Source organism: Myxine glutinosa, chromosome 13, assembly GCF_964187855.1.
Source record: "Myxine glutinosa chromosome 13, kmMyxGlut1.1, whole genome shotgun sequence".
NCBI lineage: Eukaryota > Metazoa > Chordata > Myxini > Myxiniformes > Myxinidae > Myxine > Myxine glutinosa.
The window spans coordinates 3,633,183-3,652,238 of record NC_136273.1 but is presented as its reverse complement, the minus strand read 5'-3'; the positions used below and the strand labels follow the sequence as shown (position 1 = coordinate 3,652,238).

At 48.0% G+C, this 19,056-nt stretch overlaps 1 protein-coding gene across 2 annotated transcripts in view; it reads right to left on the bottom strand.

The window, feature by feature from the left end:
* NCS1 (neuronal calcium sensor 1) overlaps positions 1–18,124 on the bottom strand; it is a 76,938-nt gene extending 58,814 nt beyond the window's left edge. The window contains exon 1 of one of the 2 annotated variants that reach the window (XM_068133606.2): positions 17,721–18,124. In XM_068133606.2, the coding sequence (XP_067989707.1) occupies positions 17,721–17,784 (64 nt within the window). In that variant the 5' untranslated portion in view covers positions 17,785–18,124. The remainder of the gene's footprint in view (positions 1–17,720) is intronic. The other variant, XM_078766956.1, reaches the window with a different exon arrangement.
* Positions 18,125–19,056: the final 932 nt, after the last annotated feature.

The window sequence follows — 19,056 nt, the reverse complement described above, 5'->3', positions numbered from 1 at the left end:
AGGCTCGTGAAAGAGCGAACATTAATCACACAGAAAGACAAACCGACACATAAAACATCGGGAGCGGTAGACAAGATGGGGAGAGAGAGGGAAGGACACAAACACAACATTTGAGAGCAGGGACCGAGAGACATGGAGACATCGAGAGATCTGAGAGAGGGCGAGGGCTTTGGGGGGGGGGGGGGGGCATGGGAAGGGGGCGGTGGGAGAGGTATAAAACATATGGACACTGCCAGGACTTCCAGGAAAGAAGTTGGAATTTCAAACAAGGTGGATCTGGGGTGAATTAGCGGGGGTAGAAAAGATCAAGGTTTTGGATGGGGGAAGATAAGAGACAAGAAGATAAGAGACAGTGGCAAGAGGCTTTGGCTTCGCCGGCTCATTGCGGCTTTGCAGTCGGGTACTAGTAGCCGGCGAAGCCGGTGTTGTGAATGAACGCGTACGTATTATGTTGAAAAGCCAGATTTTGCTGGATCCTTTGAGAATTTCGAAGCTTTGACGCACCAAATCGCTCCATGGAGGGCGCCATCTTGCGGATGCGGAAGTATGCATAAACAATTGCGAAAAAGTTCAATAGAGGCTTTGGCTTCGCCGGCTCATTACGGCTTTGCTGTAGGGTCATATTCATATACGCTTGTCACATCTGTCTTGTAAAATATCATGTGATGACAGACTCATGTAAAATATCGCACAATTCCCTCATCTCACGAGATTATGAAAAGAAACGTCATTTCGTCATCATTGATTTTTAACGTAATTATGCATCCCAAATAATAGAGTTCATTGAGGATAATTTATTAACGAAATTAGGCTACAACCAATTACTTGAGAGTGGCAATTCCACGGAATTTCCACGTGACATATTTCACGAGATTGTAAAGTGAACATTGTTTCAAATGAGACTTTACACCCTGCATAAGTTGGCATAACTTTGATGGAGACCAGTAATGTCGAAGAGATGGCACGGCCTGATTAGCGACAACCAACAGACAATGAAGCAAGCCCACAGGGAACCTCACTGCCAAAGATGGCACAGCCTGATCATTGGCGACCAACAGACAATGAGGCAAGCCCACAGGGAACCTCAATGGCAAAGATGGCACAGCCTGATGAGCAGCGACCAACAGACAATGAGGCAAGCCCACAGGGAACCTCACTGCCAAAGATGGCACAGCCTGATCAGCGGCGACCAACAGAGAATGAGGCAAGCTCACAGGGAATCTCACTGCCAAAGATGGCACGGCCTGATCATTGGTGACCAACAGACAATGAGGCAAGCCCACAGGGAACCTCACTGGCAAAGATGGCACGGCCTGATGAGCAGCGACCAACAGACAATGAGGCAAGCCCATATGGAACCTCACTGGCAAATATGGCACAGCCTGATTAGCGGCAACCAACAGACAATAAGGCAAGCCCACAGAGAACCTCACTGGCAAAGATGGCACGGCCTGATCATTGGCGACCAACAGACAAAGAGGCAAGCCCACAGGGAACCTCACTGGCAAAGATGGCACGGCCTGATGAGCAGCGACCAACAGTCAATGAGGCAAGCTCACAGATAACCTCACTGGCAAAGATGGCACGGCCTGATCAGCGGCGACCAACAGACAATAAGGCAAGCCCACAGAGAACCTCACTGGCAAAGATGGCACGGCCTGATCATTGGCGACCAACAGACAAAGAGGCAAGCCCACAGGGAACCTCACTGGCAAAGATGGCACGGCCTGATGAGCAGTGACCAACAGACAATGAGGCAAGCTCACAGGGAACCTCACTGCCAGAGATGGCACAGCCTGATCAGCGGCGACCAACACACGATGAGGCAAGGTCACAGGGAACCTCACTGCCAAAGATGGCACAGCCTGATCAGCGGCGACCAACAGACAAAGAGGCACGCTCACAGGGAACCTCACTGCCAAAGATGGCATGGCCTGATCAGTGGCGACCAACAGACAATGAGGCAAGCTCACAGGGAATCTCACTGCCAAAGATGGCACGGCCTGATCAGCGATGACCAACAGACAATGAGGCAAGCTCACAGGGAACCTCACTGCCAAAGACGGCACGGCCAGATCAGCAGCGACCAACAGACAATGAGGCAAGCTCACAGGGAAACTCACTGGCAAAGATGGCATGGCCTGATCAGTGGCGACCAACAGACAATGAGGAAAGCTCACAGGGCACCTCACTGGCAAAGATGGCACAGCCTAATCAGTGGCGACCAACAGACAATTAGGCAAGCTCACAGGGAACCTCACTGCCAAAGATGGCCCAGCCTGATGAGCGGCGACCAACAGACAACGAGACAAGCTCACAGGGAACCTCACTGGCAAAAATGGCATGACCTGATTAGCGGCGAACAACAGACAATGAGGCAAGCTCACATGGCACCTCACTGGCAAAGATGGCACGGCCTGATCAGCGGCGACCAACAGACAATTAGGCAAGCTCACAGGGAAGGTCAACGGCAAAGATTGTGCGGAATGATTGCCGGCGACCGCCAGACAATGGCCAGACAAAATATTGTCTTTGGAGACCTTTTGATTTAATCAAGCTAGTTTCATTGGCAAGTGGGCACAATCCTGCATGGGTCACCACCCTGACGTAAGGCGTTTCATTGGCTAGTGGGCCAAATACTGCATGGGTCGCCACCACAATAAAAGGCGTTTCATTGGCTAGTGGGCACAATCCTGCATGGGTCGCCACCACGATGCAAGGCGTTTCATTGGCTAGTGGGCACAATCCTGCATGGGTCGACACCACGATGCAAGGCATTTCATTGGCAAGTGGGCACAATCCTACATGTGTCGCCACCACGATGCAAGGCATTTCATTGGTTAGTGGGCACAATCCTGCATGGGTCGCCACCCTGACGCAAGGCGTTTCATTGGAAAGTGGGCACAATCCTGGAGGGGTCACCACTCCGACGCAGGACGCTTGAAAGTCTCACTTTTCCCAATAAACTGGACCTCATTTTACCGACCTCGGCGGAATGACAGGCTGAGTGTTGACCTGGTGGAATTTTAATGGCACAACAGGGGCTCAAGCTCAGGAAACTAAGATGTGAATCCAGATGCCTTAACTGTTAATCCAAAACTAGGCTTGTGGGTATCTACTGGAGGGTGATATCTAATGGAGTGATATCTCCTATCTTCAAGAAGGTGATATCTACTGGAGAGTGATATCTACAAGAGGGTGATATCTACTATCTACTAGAGGGTGACATCTACTGGAGGGTGATATCTACTATCTACTAGAGGATGATATCTATCTACTGGAGGGTGATATCTACTGGAGAGTGATATCTCCTATCTTCAAGAAGGTGATATCTACTGGAAAGTGATATCCACAAGAGGGTGATATCTACTATCAACTAGAGGGTGATATCTACTGGAGGGTGATATCTACTATCTACTAGAGGATGATATCTACTGGAGAGTGATATCTACCGGAGAATGATATCTACCAGAGAGTGATATCTACTGGAGAGTGATATCTACAAGAGGGTGATATCTACTATCTACAAGAGGGTGATATCTACTATCTACAAGAGGGTGATATCTACTATCTACAAGAGGGTGATATCTACTATCTCCAAGAGGGTGATATCTACTATCTACTAGAGGGTGATATCTACTATCTACTAGAGGGTGATATCTACTGGAGGGTGATATCTACTGCAGAGTGATATCTACAAGAGGGTGATATCTACTATCTACTAGAGAGTGATATCTACAAGAGGGTGATATCTACTATCTACAAGAGGGTGATAACTACTGGAGGGTGATATCTACTGTCTACTAGAGGGTGATATCTACTGGAGAGTGATATCTACAAGAGGGTGATACCTACAAGAGGGTGATATCTACTATCGTGACATCTACAAGAGGGTGATATCTACTATCTACTAGAGGGTGATATCTACTGGAGGGTGATATCTACTGGAGGGTGATATCTACTGGAGGGTGATATCTACAAGAGGGTGATATCTACTAGAGGGTAATATCTTCTGGAGAGTGATATCTACAAGAGGGTGATATCTACTGGAGAGTGATATCTACAAGAGGGTGATATCTACTAGAGGGTGATATCTACTAGAGGGTGATATCTACTATCTACTAGAGGGTGATATCTACTGGAGAGTGACAACTAATGGAGGGTGATATCTACTATCTACTAGAGGGTGATATCTACTATCTACTAGAGGGTGATATCTACAATCTACTAGAGGGTGATAACTAATAGAGGGTGATATCTACTATCTACTGGAGGGTGATATCTACTGTCTACTAGAGGGTGATATCTACTTTCTACTAGAGGGTGATAACTAATGGAGGGTGATATCTACTATCTACTGGAGGGTGATATATACTGTCTACTGGAGGGTGATATCTACTATCTACTAGAGGGTGATATCTACTATCTACTAGAGGGTGATATCTACTATTTACAAGAGGGTGATATCTACTATCTACTAGAGGGTGATATCTATAGGAGAGTGATAACTAATGGAGGGTGATATCTACTATCTACTAGAGGGTGATATCTACTATCTACTAGAGGGTGATATCTACTATCTACTAGAGGGTGATATCTACTATCTACTAGAGGGTGATATCTACTATCTACTAGAGGGTGATATCTACGATCTACTAAAGGGTGATATCTTCTGGAGAGTGATAACTAATGGAGGGTGATATCTACTATCTACTATAGGGTGATATCTACTATCTACTAGAGGGTGATATCTACTGGAGAGTGATAACTAATGGAGTGTGATATCTACTATCTACTAGAGGGTGATATCTACTATCTACGAGAGGGCGATATCTACTGGAGAGTGATATCTACAAGAGGGTGATATCTACTGGAGAGTGATATCTACAAGAGGGTGATATCTACTATCTACGAGAGGGTGATATCTACGATCTACTAGAGGGTAATATCTACTGGAGAGTGATAACTAATGGAGGGTGATATCTACTATCTATGAGAGGGTGATATCTACTATCTACTAGAGGATGATATCTACTGGAGGGTGATATCTACGAGAGGGTGATATCTACTATCTACTAGAGGGTGATATCTACTATCTACTAGAGGGTGATATCTACTATCTACGAGAGGGTGATATCTACCATCTACTGGAGGGTGATATCTACGAGAGGGTGATATCTACTATCTACTAGAGGGTGATATCGACTGGAGAGTGATAACTAATGGAGGGTGATATCTACTATCTACTAGAGGGTGATATCTACTATCTACTAGAGGGTGATATCTACGATCTACGAGAGGGTGATATCTACCATCTACTGGAGGGTGATATCTACGAGAGGGTGATATCTACTATCTACTAGAGGGTGATATCGACTGGAGAGTGATAACTAATGGAGGGTGATATTTACTATCTACTAGAGGGTGATATCGACTATCTACTAGAGGGTGATATCTACTATCTACTAGAGGGTGATATCTACTGGAGGGTGATATCTATGAGAGGGTGATATCTATGAGACGGTGATATCTACTATCTACTAGAGGGTGATATCTACTATCTATGAGAAGGCGTTATCTACCATCTAGTGGAGGGTGATATCTACTAGATGGTGATATCTACTATCTACGAGAGGGTGATATCGACTGGAGAGTGATAACTAATAGAGGGTGATATTTACGATCTACTAGAGGGTGATATCTATTATCTACTAGAGGGTGATATCTACTATCTACTAGAGGGTGATATCTACTATCTACTAGAGGGTGATATCTATTATCTACTAGAGGGTGATATCTACTGGAGAGTGATATCTAATGGAGGGTGATATCTACTAGAGGGTGATATCTACTATCTACGAGAGGGTGATATCTACTATCTACGAGAGGGTGATATCTACTATCTACTAGAAGGTGATATCTATTATCTACTAGAGGGTGATATCTACTATCTACTAGAGGGTGATATCTACTATCTACTAGAGGGTGTTATCTATTATCTACTAGAGGGCGATATCTACTATCTACTAGAGGGTGATATCTACGATCTACGAGAGGGTGATATCTACTGGAGAGTGATATCTAATGGAGGGTGATATCTACTATCTACTAGAGGGTGATATCTACGATCTACGAGAGGGTGATATCTACTGGAGAGTGATATCTAATGGAGGGTGATATCTACTATCTACTAGAGAGTGATATCTACTGGAGAGTGATATCTACTATCTACTAGAGGGTGATGTCTACTAGAGGGTGATATCTACTATCTACTAGAGAGTGTTATCTACTGGAGGGTGATATCTACTATCTACGAGAGGGTGATATCTACTGGAGAGTGACGTCTACTGGAGGGTGACGTCTACTGGAGGGTGACGTCTACTGGAGGGTGACGTCTACTGGAGGGTGACGTCTCCTGGAGGGTGACGTCTACTGGAGGGTGACGTCTACTGGAGGGTGACGTCTACTGGAGGGTGACGTCTCCTGGAGGGTGACGTCTACTGGAGGGTGACGTCTACTGGAGGGTGACGTCTACTGGAGGGTGACGTCTACTGGAGGGCGACGTCTACTGGAGGGCGACGTCTACTGGAGGGCGACGTCTACTGGAGGGCGACGTCTACTGGAGGGCGACGTCTACTGGAGGGCGACGTCTACTGGAGGGCGACGTCTACTGGAGGGCGACGTCTACTGGAGGGCGACGTCTACTGGAGGGCGACGTCTACTGGAGGGCGACGTCTACTGGAGGGCGACCTCTACTGGAGGGCGACGTCTACTGGAGGGCGACGTCTACTGGAGGGCGACGTCTACTGGAGGGCGACGTCTACTGGAGGGCGACGTCTACTGGAGGGCGACGTCTACTGGAGGGCGACGTCTACTGGAGGGCGACGTCTACTGGAGGGCGACGTCTACTGGAGGGCGACGTCTACTGGAGGGCGACGTCTACTGGAGGGCGACGTCTACTGGAGGGCGACGTCTACTGGAGGGCGACGTCTACTGGAGGGCGACGTCTACTGGAGGGCGACGTCTACTGGAGGGCGACGTCTACTGGAGGGCGACGTCTACTGGAGGGCGACGTCTACTGGAGGGCGACGTCTACTGGAGGGCGACGTCTACTGGAGGGCGACGTCTACTGGAGGGCGACGTCTACTGGAGGGCGACGTCTACTGGAGGGCGACGTCTACTGGAGGGCGACGTCTACTGGAGGGCGACGTCTACTGGAGGGCGACGTCTACTGGAGGGCGACGTCTACTGGAGGGCGACGTCTACTGGAGGGCGACGTCTACTGGAGGGCGACGTCTACTGGAGGGCGACGTCTACTGGAGGGCGACGTCTACTGGAGGGCGACGTCTACTGGAGGGCGACGTCTACTGGAGGGCGACGTCTACTGGAGGGCGACGTCTACTGGAGGGCGACGTCTACTGGAGGGCGACGTCTACTGGAGGGCGACGTCTACTGGAGGGCGACGTCTACTGGAGGGCGACGTCTACTGGAGGGCGACGCCTACTGGAGGGCGACGCCTACTGGAGGGCGACGCCTACTGGAGGGCGACGCCTACTGGAGGGCGACGCCTACTGGAGGGCGACGCCTACTGGAGGGCGACGCCTACTGGAGGGCGACGTCTACTGGAGGGCGACGTCTACTGGAGGGCGACGTCTACTGGAGGGCGACGTCTACTGGAGGGCGACGTCTACTGGAGGGCGACGTCTACTGGAGGGCGACGCCTACTGGAGGGCGACGCCTACTGGAGGGCGACGCCTACTGGAGGGCGACGCCTACTGGAGGGCGACGCCTACTGGAGGGCGACGCCTACTGGAGGGCGACGCCTACTGGAGGGCGACGCCTACTGGAGGGCGACGCCTACTGGAGGGCGACGCCTACTGGAGGGCGACGCCTACTGGAGGGCGACGTCTACTGGAGGGCGACGTCTACTGGAGGGCGACGTCTACTGGAGGGCGACGTCTACTGGAGGGCGACGTCTACTGGAGGGCGACGTCTACTGGAGGGCGACGTCTACTGGAGGGCGACGTCTACTGGAGGGCGACGTCTACTGGAGGGCGACGTCTACTGGAGGGCGACGTCTACTGGAGGGCGACGTCTACTGGAGGGCGACGTCTACTGGAGGGCGACGTCTACTGGAGGGCGACGTCTACTGGAGGGCGACGTCTACTGGAGGGCGACGTCTACTGGAGGGCGACGTCTACTGGAGGGCGACGTCTACTGGAGGGCGACGTCTACTGGAGGGCGACGTCTACTGGAGGGCGACGTCTACTGGAGGGCGACGTCTACTGGAGGGCGACGTCTACTGGAGGGCGACGTCTACTGGAGGGCGACGTCTACTGGAGGGCGACGTCTACTGGAGGGCGACGTCTACTGGAGGGCGACGTCTACTGGAGGGCGACGTCTACTGGAGGGCGACGTCGACTGGAGGGCGACGTCGACTGGAGAGCGACGTCGACTGGAGAGCGACGTCGACTGGAGAGCGACGTCGACTGGAGAGCGACGTCGACTGGAGAGCGACGTCGACTGGAGAGCGACGTCGACTGGAGAGCGACGTCTACTGGAGAGCGACGTCTACTGGAGAGCGACGTCTACTGGAGAGCGACATCTACTGGAGAGCGACATCTACTGGAGAGCGATATCTACTGGAGAGTGATATCTACAAGAGGGTGATATCTACTATCTACTAGAGAGTGATATCTACAAGAGGGTGATATCTACCATCTACTAGAGAGTGATATATACAAGAGGGTGATATCTACTATCTACAAGAGGGTGATGTCTACTATCTACTAGAGGGTGATATCTACTGGAGGGTGATATCTACTGGAGGGTGATATCTACTGGAGGGTGATATCTACTGGAGGGTGATATCTACAAGAGGGTGATATCTACAAGAGGGTGATATCTACTATCTACGAGAGGGTGATATCTACTGGAGGGTGATATCTACTATCTACTGGAGGGTGATATCTACTGTCTACTAGAGGGTGATATCTACGAGAGTGATATCTACAAGAGGGTGATATCTACTATCGTGACATCTACAAGAGTGTGATATCTACTATCTACGAGAGGGTGATATCTACTGGAGGGTGATATCTACTGGAGGGTGATATCTACAAGAGGGTGATATCTACAAGAGGGTGATATCTACTATCTACTGGAGGGTGATATCGACTGGAGAGTGATATCTACTGCAGAGTGATATCTACAAGAGGGTGATATCTACTATCTACTAGAGGGTGATATCTACTGGAGAGTGATATATACAAGAGGGTGATATCTACTATCTACTAGAGGGTGATATCTACTATCTACTAGAGGGTGATATCTACTGGAGAGTGATAACTAATGGAGGGTGATATCTACTGCAGAGTGATATCTACAAGAGGGTGATATCTACTATCTACTAGAGAGTGATATCTACAAGAGGGTGATATCTACTATCTACTAGAGAGTGATATCTACAAGAGGGTGATATCTACTATCTACAAGAGGGTGATATCTACTATCTACAAGAGGTGATATCTACTATCTACTAGAGGGTGATATCTACTATCTACTTGAGGGTGATATCTACTGGAGGGTGATATCTACTGGAGGGTGATATCTACTGGAGGGTGATATCTACTGGAGGGTGATATCTACTGGAGGGTGATATCTACTGCAGAGTGATATCTACAAGAGGGTGATATCTACTATCTACTAGAGAGTTATATCTACAAGAGGGTGATATCTACTATATACTAGAGGGTGATATCTACTGGAGGGTGATATCTACTATCTACTGGAGGGTGATATCTACTGTCTACTAGAGGGTGATATCTACTGGAGTGATATCTACTGGAGAGTGATATCTACAAGAGGGTGATATCTACTATCGTGACATCTACAAGAGGGTGATATCTACTATCTACTAGAGGGTGATATCTACTGGAGGGTGATATCTACTGGAGAGTGATATCTACAAGAGGGCGATATCTACTATCGTGACATCTACAAGAGGGTGATATCTACTATCTACTAGAGGGTGATATCTACTGGAGGGTGATATCTACTGGAGGGTGATATCTACTGGAGGGTGATATCTACAAGAGGGTGATATCTACAAGAGGGTGATATCTACAAGAGGGTGATATCTACTATCTACTAGAGAGTGTTATCTACTGGAGGGTGATATCTACTATCTACGAGAGGGTGATATCTACTGGAGAGTGACGTCTACTGGAGGGTGACGTCTACTGGAGGGTGACGTCTACTGGAGGGTGACGTCTACTGGAGGGTGACGTCTACTGGAGGGTGACGTCTACTGGAGGGTGACGTCTACTGGAGGGTGACGTCTACTGGAGGGTGACGTCTACTGGAGGGTGACGTCTACTGGAGGGTGACGTCTACTGGAGGGTGACGTCTACTGGAGGGTGACGTCTACTGGAGGGTGACGTCTACTGGAGGGTGACGTCTACTGGAGGGTGACGTCTACTGGAGGGTGACGTCTACTGGAGGGTGACGTCTACTGGAGGGTGACGTCTACTGGAGGGTGACGTCTACTGGAGAGTGATATGTAATGGAGGGTGATATCTTCTATCTACTAGAGGGTGATATCTACTATCTACTAGAGGGTGATATCTACTATCTACTAGAGGGTGATATCTACTATCTACTAGAGGGTGATATCTACTATCTACTAGAGGGTGATATCTACTATCTACTAGAGGGTGATATCTACTATCTACTAGAGGGTGATATCTACTATCTACGAGAGGGCGATATCTACCATCTACTGGAGGGTGATATCTACTATCTACTAGAGGGTGATATCTCCTGGAGAGTGATAACTAATGGAGGGTGATATTTACTATCTACTGGAGGGTGATATCTACTATCTACTAGAGGGTGATATCTACTGGAGGGTGATATCTTTGAGAGGGTGATATCTACTAGAGGGTGATATCTACTATCTACTCGGGGGTGATATCTATTATCTACTAGAGGGTGATATCTACTGGAGAGTGATATCTAATGGAGGGTGATATCTACTATCTACTAGAGGGTGATATCTACTAGAGGGTGATATCTACGAGAGGGTGATATCTACGAGAGGGTGATATCTACGAGAGGGTGATATCTACTATCTACGAGAGGGTGATATCTACTATCTACTAGAGGGTGATGTCTACTATCTACGAGAGGGTGATATCCACTATCTACGAGAGGGTGATATCCACTATCTACGAGAGGGTGATATCTACTATCTACGAGAGGGTGATATCTACTATCTACTAGAGGGTGATATCTACTCTCTACGAGAGGGTGATATCTACGAGAGGGTGATATCTACTGTCTACTGGAGGGTGATATATACTCTCTACGAGAGGGTGATATCTACTATCTACTAGAGGGTGATATCTACTATCGACGAGAGGGTGATATCTACTGTCTACTGGAGGGTGATATCTACTCTCTACGAGAGGGTGATATCTACTATCTACTAGAGGGTGATAGCTACTATCTACGAGAGGGTGATATCTACTGTCTACTGGAGGGTGATATCTACTATCTACTGGAGAGTGATATCTAATGGAGGGTGATATCTGCTATCTACTAGAGGGTGATATCTACTCTCTACTAGAGGGTGATATCTCCTATCTACTAGAGGGTGATATCTACTGGAGGTTGATATCTATGAGAGGGTGATATCTACTAGAGGGTGATATCTACTATCTACTAGAGGGTGATATCTACTGGAGAGTGATATCTAATGGAGGGTGATATCTACTATCTACTAGAGGGTGATATCTACGAGAGGGTGATATCTACTATCTACTAGAGGGTGATATCTACTATCTACTAGAGGGTGATATCTACTCTCTATGAGAGGGTGATATCTACTATCTACTAGAGGGTGATCTCTACTATCTACGAGAGGGTGATATCTACTGTCTACTGGAGGGTGATATCTACTCTCTACGAGAGGGTGATATCTACTATCTACGAGAGGGTGATATCTACTGTCCACTGGAGGGTGATATCTACTATCTACTGGAGAGTGATATCTAATGGAGGGTGATATCTGCTATCTACTAGAGGGTGATATCTATTATCTACTAGAGGGTGATATCTATTATCTACTAGAGGGTGATATCGACTATCTACGAGAGGGTGATATCTACTGATGGAGGGTGATATCTACTATCTACTAGAGGGTGATATCTACTATCTACTAGAGGGTGATATCTACTATCTACTAGAGGGTGATATCTACTATCTACTAGAGGGTGACATCTACTATCTACTAGAGGGTGATATCTACTATCTACTAGAGGGTGATATCTACTATCTACTAGAGGGTAGTATCTACTATCTACTAGAGGGTGGTATCTACTGGAGAGTGATATCGAATGGAGGGTGATATCTACTATCTACTAGAGAGTGATATCTACTATCTACTAGAGGGTGATATCTCCTATCTACTAGAGGGTGGTATCTACTGGAGAGTGATATCTACTGGAGAGTGATATCTACTATCTAATAGAGGGTGATATCTACTATCTACTAGAGGGTGATATCTACTGGAGAGTGATATCTAATGGAGGGTGATATCTACTATCTACTGGAGGGTGATATCTACTATCTACTAGAGGGTGATATCTACTGGAGAGTGATATCTAATGGAGGGTGATATCTACTATCTACTGGAGGGTGATATCTACTGGAGAGTGATATCTAATGGAGGGTGATATCTACTGTCTACGAGAGGGTGATATCTACTATCTCCTAGAGGGTGATATCTAATGGAGGGTGATACCTACTATCTACTAGAGGGTGATATCTAATGGAGGGTGATATCTACTATCTACTAGAGGGTGATATCTAATGGAGGGTGATATCTACTATCTACTAGAGGGTGATATCTAATGGAGGGTGATACCTACTATCTACTAGAGGGTGATATCTAATGGAGGGTGATACCTACTATCTACTAGAGGGTGATATCTAATGGAGGGTGATATCTACTATCTACTAGAGGGTGATATCTAATGGAGGGTGATACCTACTATCTACTAGAGGGTGATATCTAATGGAGGGTGATACCTACTATCTACTAGAGGGTGATATCTAATGGAGGGTGATATCTACTATCTACTAGAGGGTGATATCTACTATCTACTGGAGAGTGATATCTAATGGAGGGTGATACCTACTATCTACTAGAGGGTGATATCTACTATCTACTAGAGGGTGATATCTACTGGAGAGTGATATCTAATGGAGGGTGATATCTACTATCTACTGGAGGGTGATATCTACTATCTACTAGAGGGTGATATCTACTGGAGAGTGATATCTAATGGAGGGTGATATCGACTAGCTACTAGAGGGTGATATCTACTATCTACTCGAGGGTGATATCTACTGGAGAGTGATATCTAATGGAGGGTGATATCGACTAGCTACGAGAGGGTGATATCTACTATCTACTAGAGGGTGATATCTACTATCTACTACAGAGTGATAGCTACTGGAGAGTGATATCTACTATCTACGAGAGGGTGATATCTACTATCTACGAGAGGGTGATATCTACGATCTACTAGAGGGTGATATCTACTAGAGAGTGTTATCTACTGGAGAGTGATATCTACTATCTACTAGAGGGTGATATCTACTATCTGCGAGAGGGTGATATCTACTGGAGAGTGATATACACCAGAGTGTGATATCTACTATCTACTGGAGGGTGATATCTACTATCTACTACAGAGTGAAAGCTACTGGAGAGTGATATCTACGAGAGGGTGATATCTACTATCTACGAGAGGGTGATATCTACTATCTACTAGAGGGTGATATCTACTATCTACTAGAGGGTGATATCTACTATCTCATAGAGGGTGATATCTACTATCTACGAGAGGGTGATATCTACTATCTACTAGAGGGTGATATCTACTATCTACTAGAGGGTGATATCTACTATCTCGTAGAGGGTGATATCTACTATCTACTAGAGGGTGATATCTACTATCTACTAGAGGGTGATATCTACTATCTAGTAGAGGGTGATATCTACTATCTACGAGAGGGTGATATCTACTGGAGAGTGATATACACCGGAGGGTGATACCCACCGGAGTTCCATCAACACGGTTTGGTGTTCCATCAACCATCATTACGGATTGTGGTTGCCAGTTTGAATCGTCTCCATTTTGCGAGCAGAGTTGACTCTTGGGTACTCACCGTGTGCTAACTACTAGTTACCATCAATCAGCGAATGGTATTGTGGAGCATTTTCACTGCCAACTCAAGTCTTCCCTGAAAGCGCATGGCAACTCCACACACTTGACAGACATCGTAACTCTGGTCCTGATTGGTAACCAAGCTTCTTTAAAAGATGACCTTGGATGCCCGAATGCAGAGGTTGCGTGCGGTGCTCGGCTTCGTCTCCCAAGAGAATTATTTTCAGTGTACACCTTGCCCGACGCCAACAACTGTGCCAACCAACTCTATACGGCCCTGCAGGTCCTCTGGGTGACACCAACACCTTTGGTCATGCCTGGTTTTTAATCCCCAGGAATTTTTTATTATTCGTGAGGCGTGACGTTATCTGGAGACCCTTGTAGCAACCATATGACAGACCTTACAAAGTTATACACGCTCCGAGAAGACCTGCATACTCAATATTAACGGTGGGTGGTCGTGAGACGGTCTCCATAGATCACCTGAAGCCATCTTTTATTGACGCAGCACCAGAGACGACCCTCCCCCTGACCAGCGGGTGGACGCCTACTGCAACGGTACCCTTACCATCATACATGACTCACTCTGGGTGCCATGTACACTTCCCGCACGATATTTATGAGTACATTTTGCTGTCGACCATTTCTTTTGGCTGTGACTTTTTTTTTTTTTGTACATGGCAAGTAACGTACAAGGAGGGGGAGTACTGCAGCGGCATCATATCAAAATTGCAGCACTCACACGTCCCAGAACTCCATGACCAACTGTTTTGGGAAGATATAAAAGGATCTTTCAAGTGAACAACGGCATCTGAAACCCCCGTACTCCTGGATGCAGCGCCCCCTGCAGGAACTGCACCAGGACATCAGTTTTCATTTCTCCTGCGAATCCAAACTGGAACAAATCCAGAAGCAATATTGAAACCAGCCGGGACTTCCTTTGACCAATAATGAAACCCGTTTATACTGTAATGAGGTGTTGATTTGGAATATTTCAAACCGAAGAGTGAAAGTTTTACATGAAAGGAAAAAATCATTCTTATTTAACCGGATAAGGGATTTCATTCACTCAAAGGGGAAAAACGGGAATGAGGAGAAAGGAAGGAAGGAGAGCAGAAATGTTTAATTTCCAAATAAATCCTGCACTCAAAGAGTTTTTGGGAAAAGGAATTCGGTTTTACTTTCAAATATTCACATGCTCCAGTTGGGGTCCAAGTGAGAACACAAAAACAGGGGCACCAGGTGAGCTACCAGGTGAGCACCAACAGCCCTGGTGCTCACCTGGTAGAATAAACAGCATGCTGCACCGACTAAAGGTATTTTAAACCAACTTCAATGGTTTCTAGAACCCAGGGCAGCATGTGGAATCATACTAACATAATCATAAGACTTTAAACAAACAAACAAACAAAATACCTATTTTTAGGGGCAAACCTTCCCCGCTCCCCTCCCCCAACCCCATATTCCTCCTCAGAACCCAATTTTTCTAATGCCTTCAACAGACATTGGTACCTCAGGGGTGATGAAGGTTGTGGACAAGTTTCATCGGAATTGTGTTTGTAGTTTCAAGAAGAAAGCAAATACCGATTTTGGGGGGCAACTCTCCCCCCACGCCCCCGTAAACCCCAAATGGGGCAGATTTTTTAAATGCCGCGAACAAACTTCGGTACCTCAGGGGTGATGAAGGTTGTGGTGAAGATTCATCGGAATTGTGTTTGTAGTTTCGGAGGAAAAAGCAAATTCCTATTTTGTGGGGTCAAACCTGGACCCACTTTGACCCCGGTAAACCCCGTTACATCCGGAGATTTTTAATGCCGTGAACAAACTTTAGTCAAAACACAACAAATATCATTTGTGCCAAATTTGGTCACAATCCCTTCAGCGGTTTCGGAGAAGAAGTTTCAAGTGTTTACGGACGGACGGACGGACGGACGGACGGACGGACGGACGACGCGCCATCGCATAAGCTAACCTGAACTTCGTTCCAGGTGAGATAAACAAGAAAAATGGGATAATCCGGAGGGAAAAAGGGGAAGGGCAGGAGCAAGTTGGAATGCGAAGGAGAATCTTTCGGTCGGACAGGTGCAGGAGTGGAGGGATGGGGGGATTCAGGAATGAAGGGATGCAAGGATGGAGGGATGCAGGCATGGAAGGGAAGGATGGAGGGATGCAGGGATGGAAGGGAAGGATGGAGGGATGCAGGCATGGAGGGAGGTATGGATGCAGGGATGGAGGGATTCAGGAATTAAGGGATGCAAGGATGGAGGGATGCAGGGATGGAAGGATGGAGGGATGCAGGGATGGAAGGATGGAGGGATGCAGGCATGGAGGGAGGTATGGATGCAGGCATGGAGGGAGGTATGGATGCCGGGATGGAGGGATGGAGGGATGCAGGGATGCAAGGATGGGGGGATGCAGGCATGGAGGGAGGTATGGATGCAGGCATGGAGGGAGGTATGGATGCAGGGATGGAGGGAGGTATGGATGCAGGCATGGAGGGAGGTATGGATGCAGGCATGGAGGGAGGTATGGATGCAGGGATGGAGTGATGCAAGGATGGAGGGATGCAGGGATGGAAGGATGGAGGGATGGAGGGATGCAGGCATGGAGGGAGGTATGCATGCAGGGATGGAGGGAGGTAAGGATGGAGGAATAGAGGGGATGGAAGGATGGAGGGATGCAGGTATGAAGGGATGCAGGGATGGAGAGATGGAGGGAGGTAAGGATGGAGGAATGTAGGGATGGAGGAATGCAGGGATGGAGGAATGCAGGAATGGAGGGATGCAGGAATGGAGGGATGCAGGAATGGAGGGATGCAGGAATGGAGGGATGCAGGGTTGGAGGAATGTAGGGTTGGAGTGACGGAGGGATGCAGGGATGCAGGGATGGAGGAAGGTAAGGATGGAGGAATGCAGGGATGGAGGGATGGAGGAATGCAGGGATGGAGGGATGCAGGGATGGAGTGATGAAGGAATGGAGGGAGGTAAGGATGGAGGCATGGAGGAGGTAAGGATGGAGGAATGGAGGAGGTAAGAATGGAGGAATGCAGATAGAGTAATGGAGGGAGGTAAGGATGGAGGAATGGAGGGAGGAATGGAGGGAGGTAAGGATGGAGGGATGCCGGTATGGATGGATGGAGGGAGGTAAGGATGGAGGGATGGAGGGAGGTAAGGATGGAGGGAGGTAGAGATGGAGGGAGGTAGAGATGGAGGGAGGTAGAGATGGAGGGAGGTAGAGATGGAGGGAGGTAGAGATGGAGGGAGGTAGAGATGGAGGGAGGTAGAGATGGAGGGAGGTAAGGATGGAGGGATGGAGCGAGGTAAGGATGGAGGGAGGTAGAGATGGAGGGAGGTAGAGATGGAGGGAGGTAGAGATGGAGGGAGGTAGAGATGGAGGGAGGTAAGGATGGAGGGATGGAGCGAGGTAAGGATGGAGAAATGCAGGGATGGAGTACGTTACGGTGTAGTTGGTGAGGAACCTCACAGTACGTCCTGCGAGTGATCTCCTCCACGTCGTCCTGCCGCAGGCGACTGCTACTCCGTCCCATCGTTTCTCAGGGACGAATCTCCCAATACGTTTTGTCCAACTGGCGGTTTTCTCGAACGACGAAATATGGAAATCTTATGGCGACGAAAAGTGTGATAAAGCGCTGGAATGAGCAGAAAGTGGAGGATGGAAGGGGTGGGCTTGAGGGAGAAGTGGAGGGGTGGGCTTGAGGGAGAAGTGGGGGGGTGGGCTTGAGGGAGAAGTGGAAGACAAGGACAGACAGAGCGAGCGAATGATCGACGTCAGGCCGGACTGGGACGCCGTATCCTGGCAACAATTCCCCCGCCCAGTTAACGACCACGCCTGTCAACGCCCCAGAATCATTTTTACCAATCACAGGCGGGGTTTAGCCTGCTGGGGGCGTGGCTTTATCCCATCCAATCACCTCGCCGTAACAGGCTTCTACTTTCGAAATGGATCTTATTGGTTGAAAATCGTTCTCTTGACGACAGGAAGCGGAAGTTCTCTCATTTTGTACAATCCTCGTTATTGAAGAAACGATGGACAAAAAACAATTAGACAGCGAGAGTTGTGGGGAAGGGGGAGTAGTTGTGTGTGGTAGTTTAACCACTCGGTTGTGGGGAAGGGGGAGTAGTTGTGTGAGGTAGTTTAACCACTCGGTTGTGGGGAAGGGGGAGTAGTTGTGAGTGGTCGTTTAATAATTCGGTTGTGGGGAAGATGGAGTAGTTGTGTGTGGTAGTTTAACAATTCGGTTGTGGGGAAGGTGGAGTAGTTGTGTGAGGTAGTTTAACCACTCGGTTGTGGGGAAGGTGGAGTAGTTGTGAGTGGTCGTTTAATAATTCGGTTGTGGGGAAGATGGAGTAGTTGTGTGTGGTAGTTTAACAACTCGGTTGTGGGGAAGGGGGAGTAGTTGTGAGTGGTAGTTTAACAATTTGGTTGTGGGGAAGTTGTGGGGAAGGTGGAGTAGTTGTGAGTGGTAGTTTAACCACTCGGTTGTGGGGAAGGTGGAGTAGTTGTGAATGGTAGTTTAACAATTTGGTTGTGGGGAAGTTGTGGGGAAGGTGGAGTAGTTGTGAGTGGTAGTTTAACCACTCGGTTGTGGGGAAGGTGGAGTAGTTGTGTGTGGTAGTTTAACAATTTGGTTGTGGGGAAGTTGTGGGGAAGGTGGAGTAGTTGTGAGTGGTAGTTTAACCACTCGGTTGTGGGGAAGGTGGAGTAGTTGTGTGTGGTAGTTTAACCACTCGGTTGTGGGGAAGGTGGAGTAGTTGTGTGAGGTAGTTTAACCACTCGGTTGTGGGGAAGGGGGAGTAGT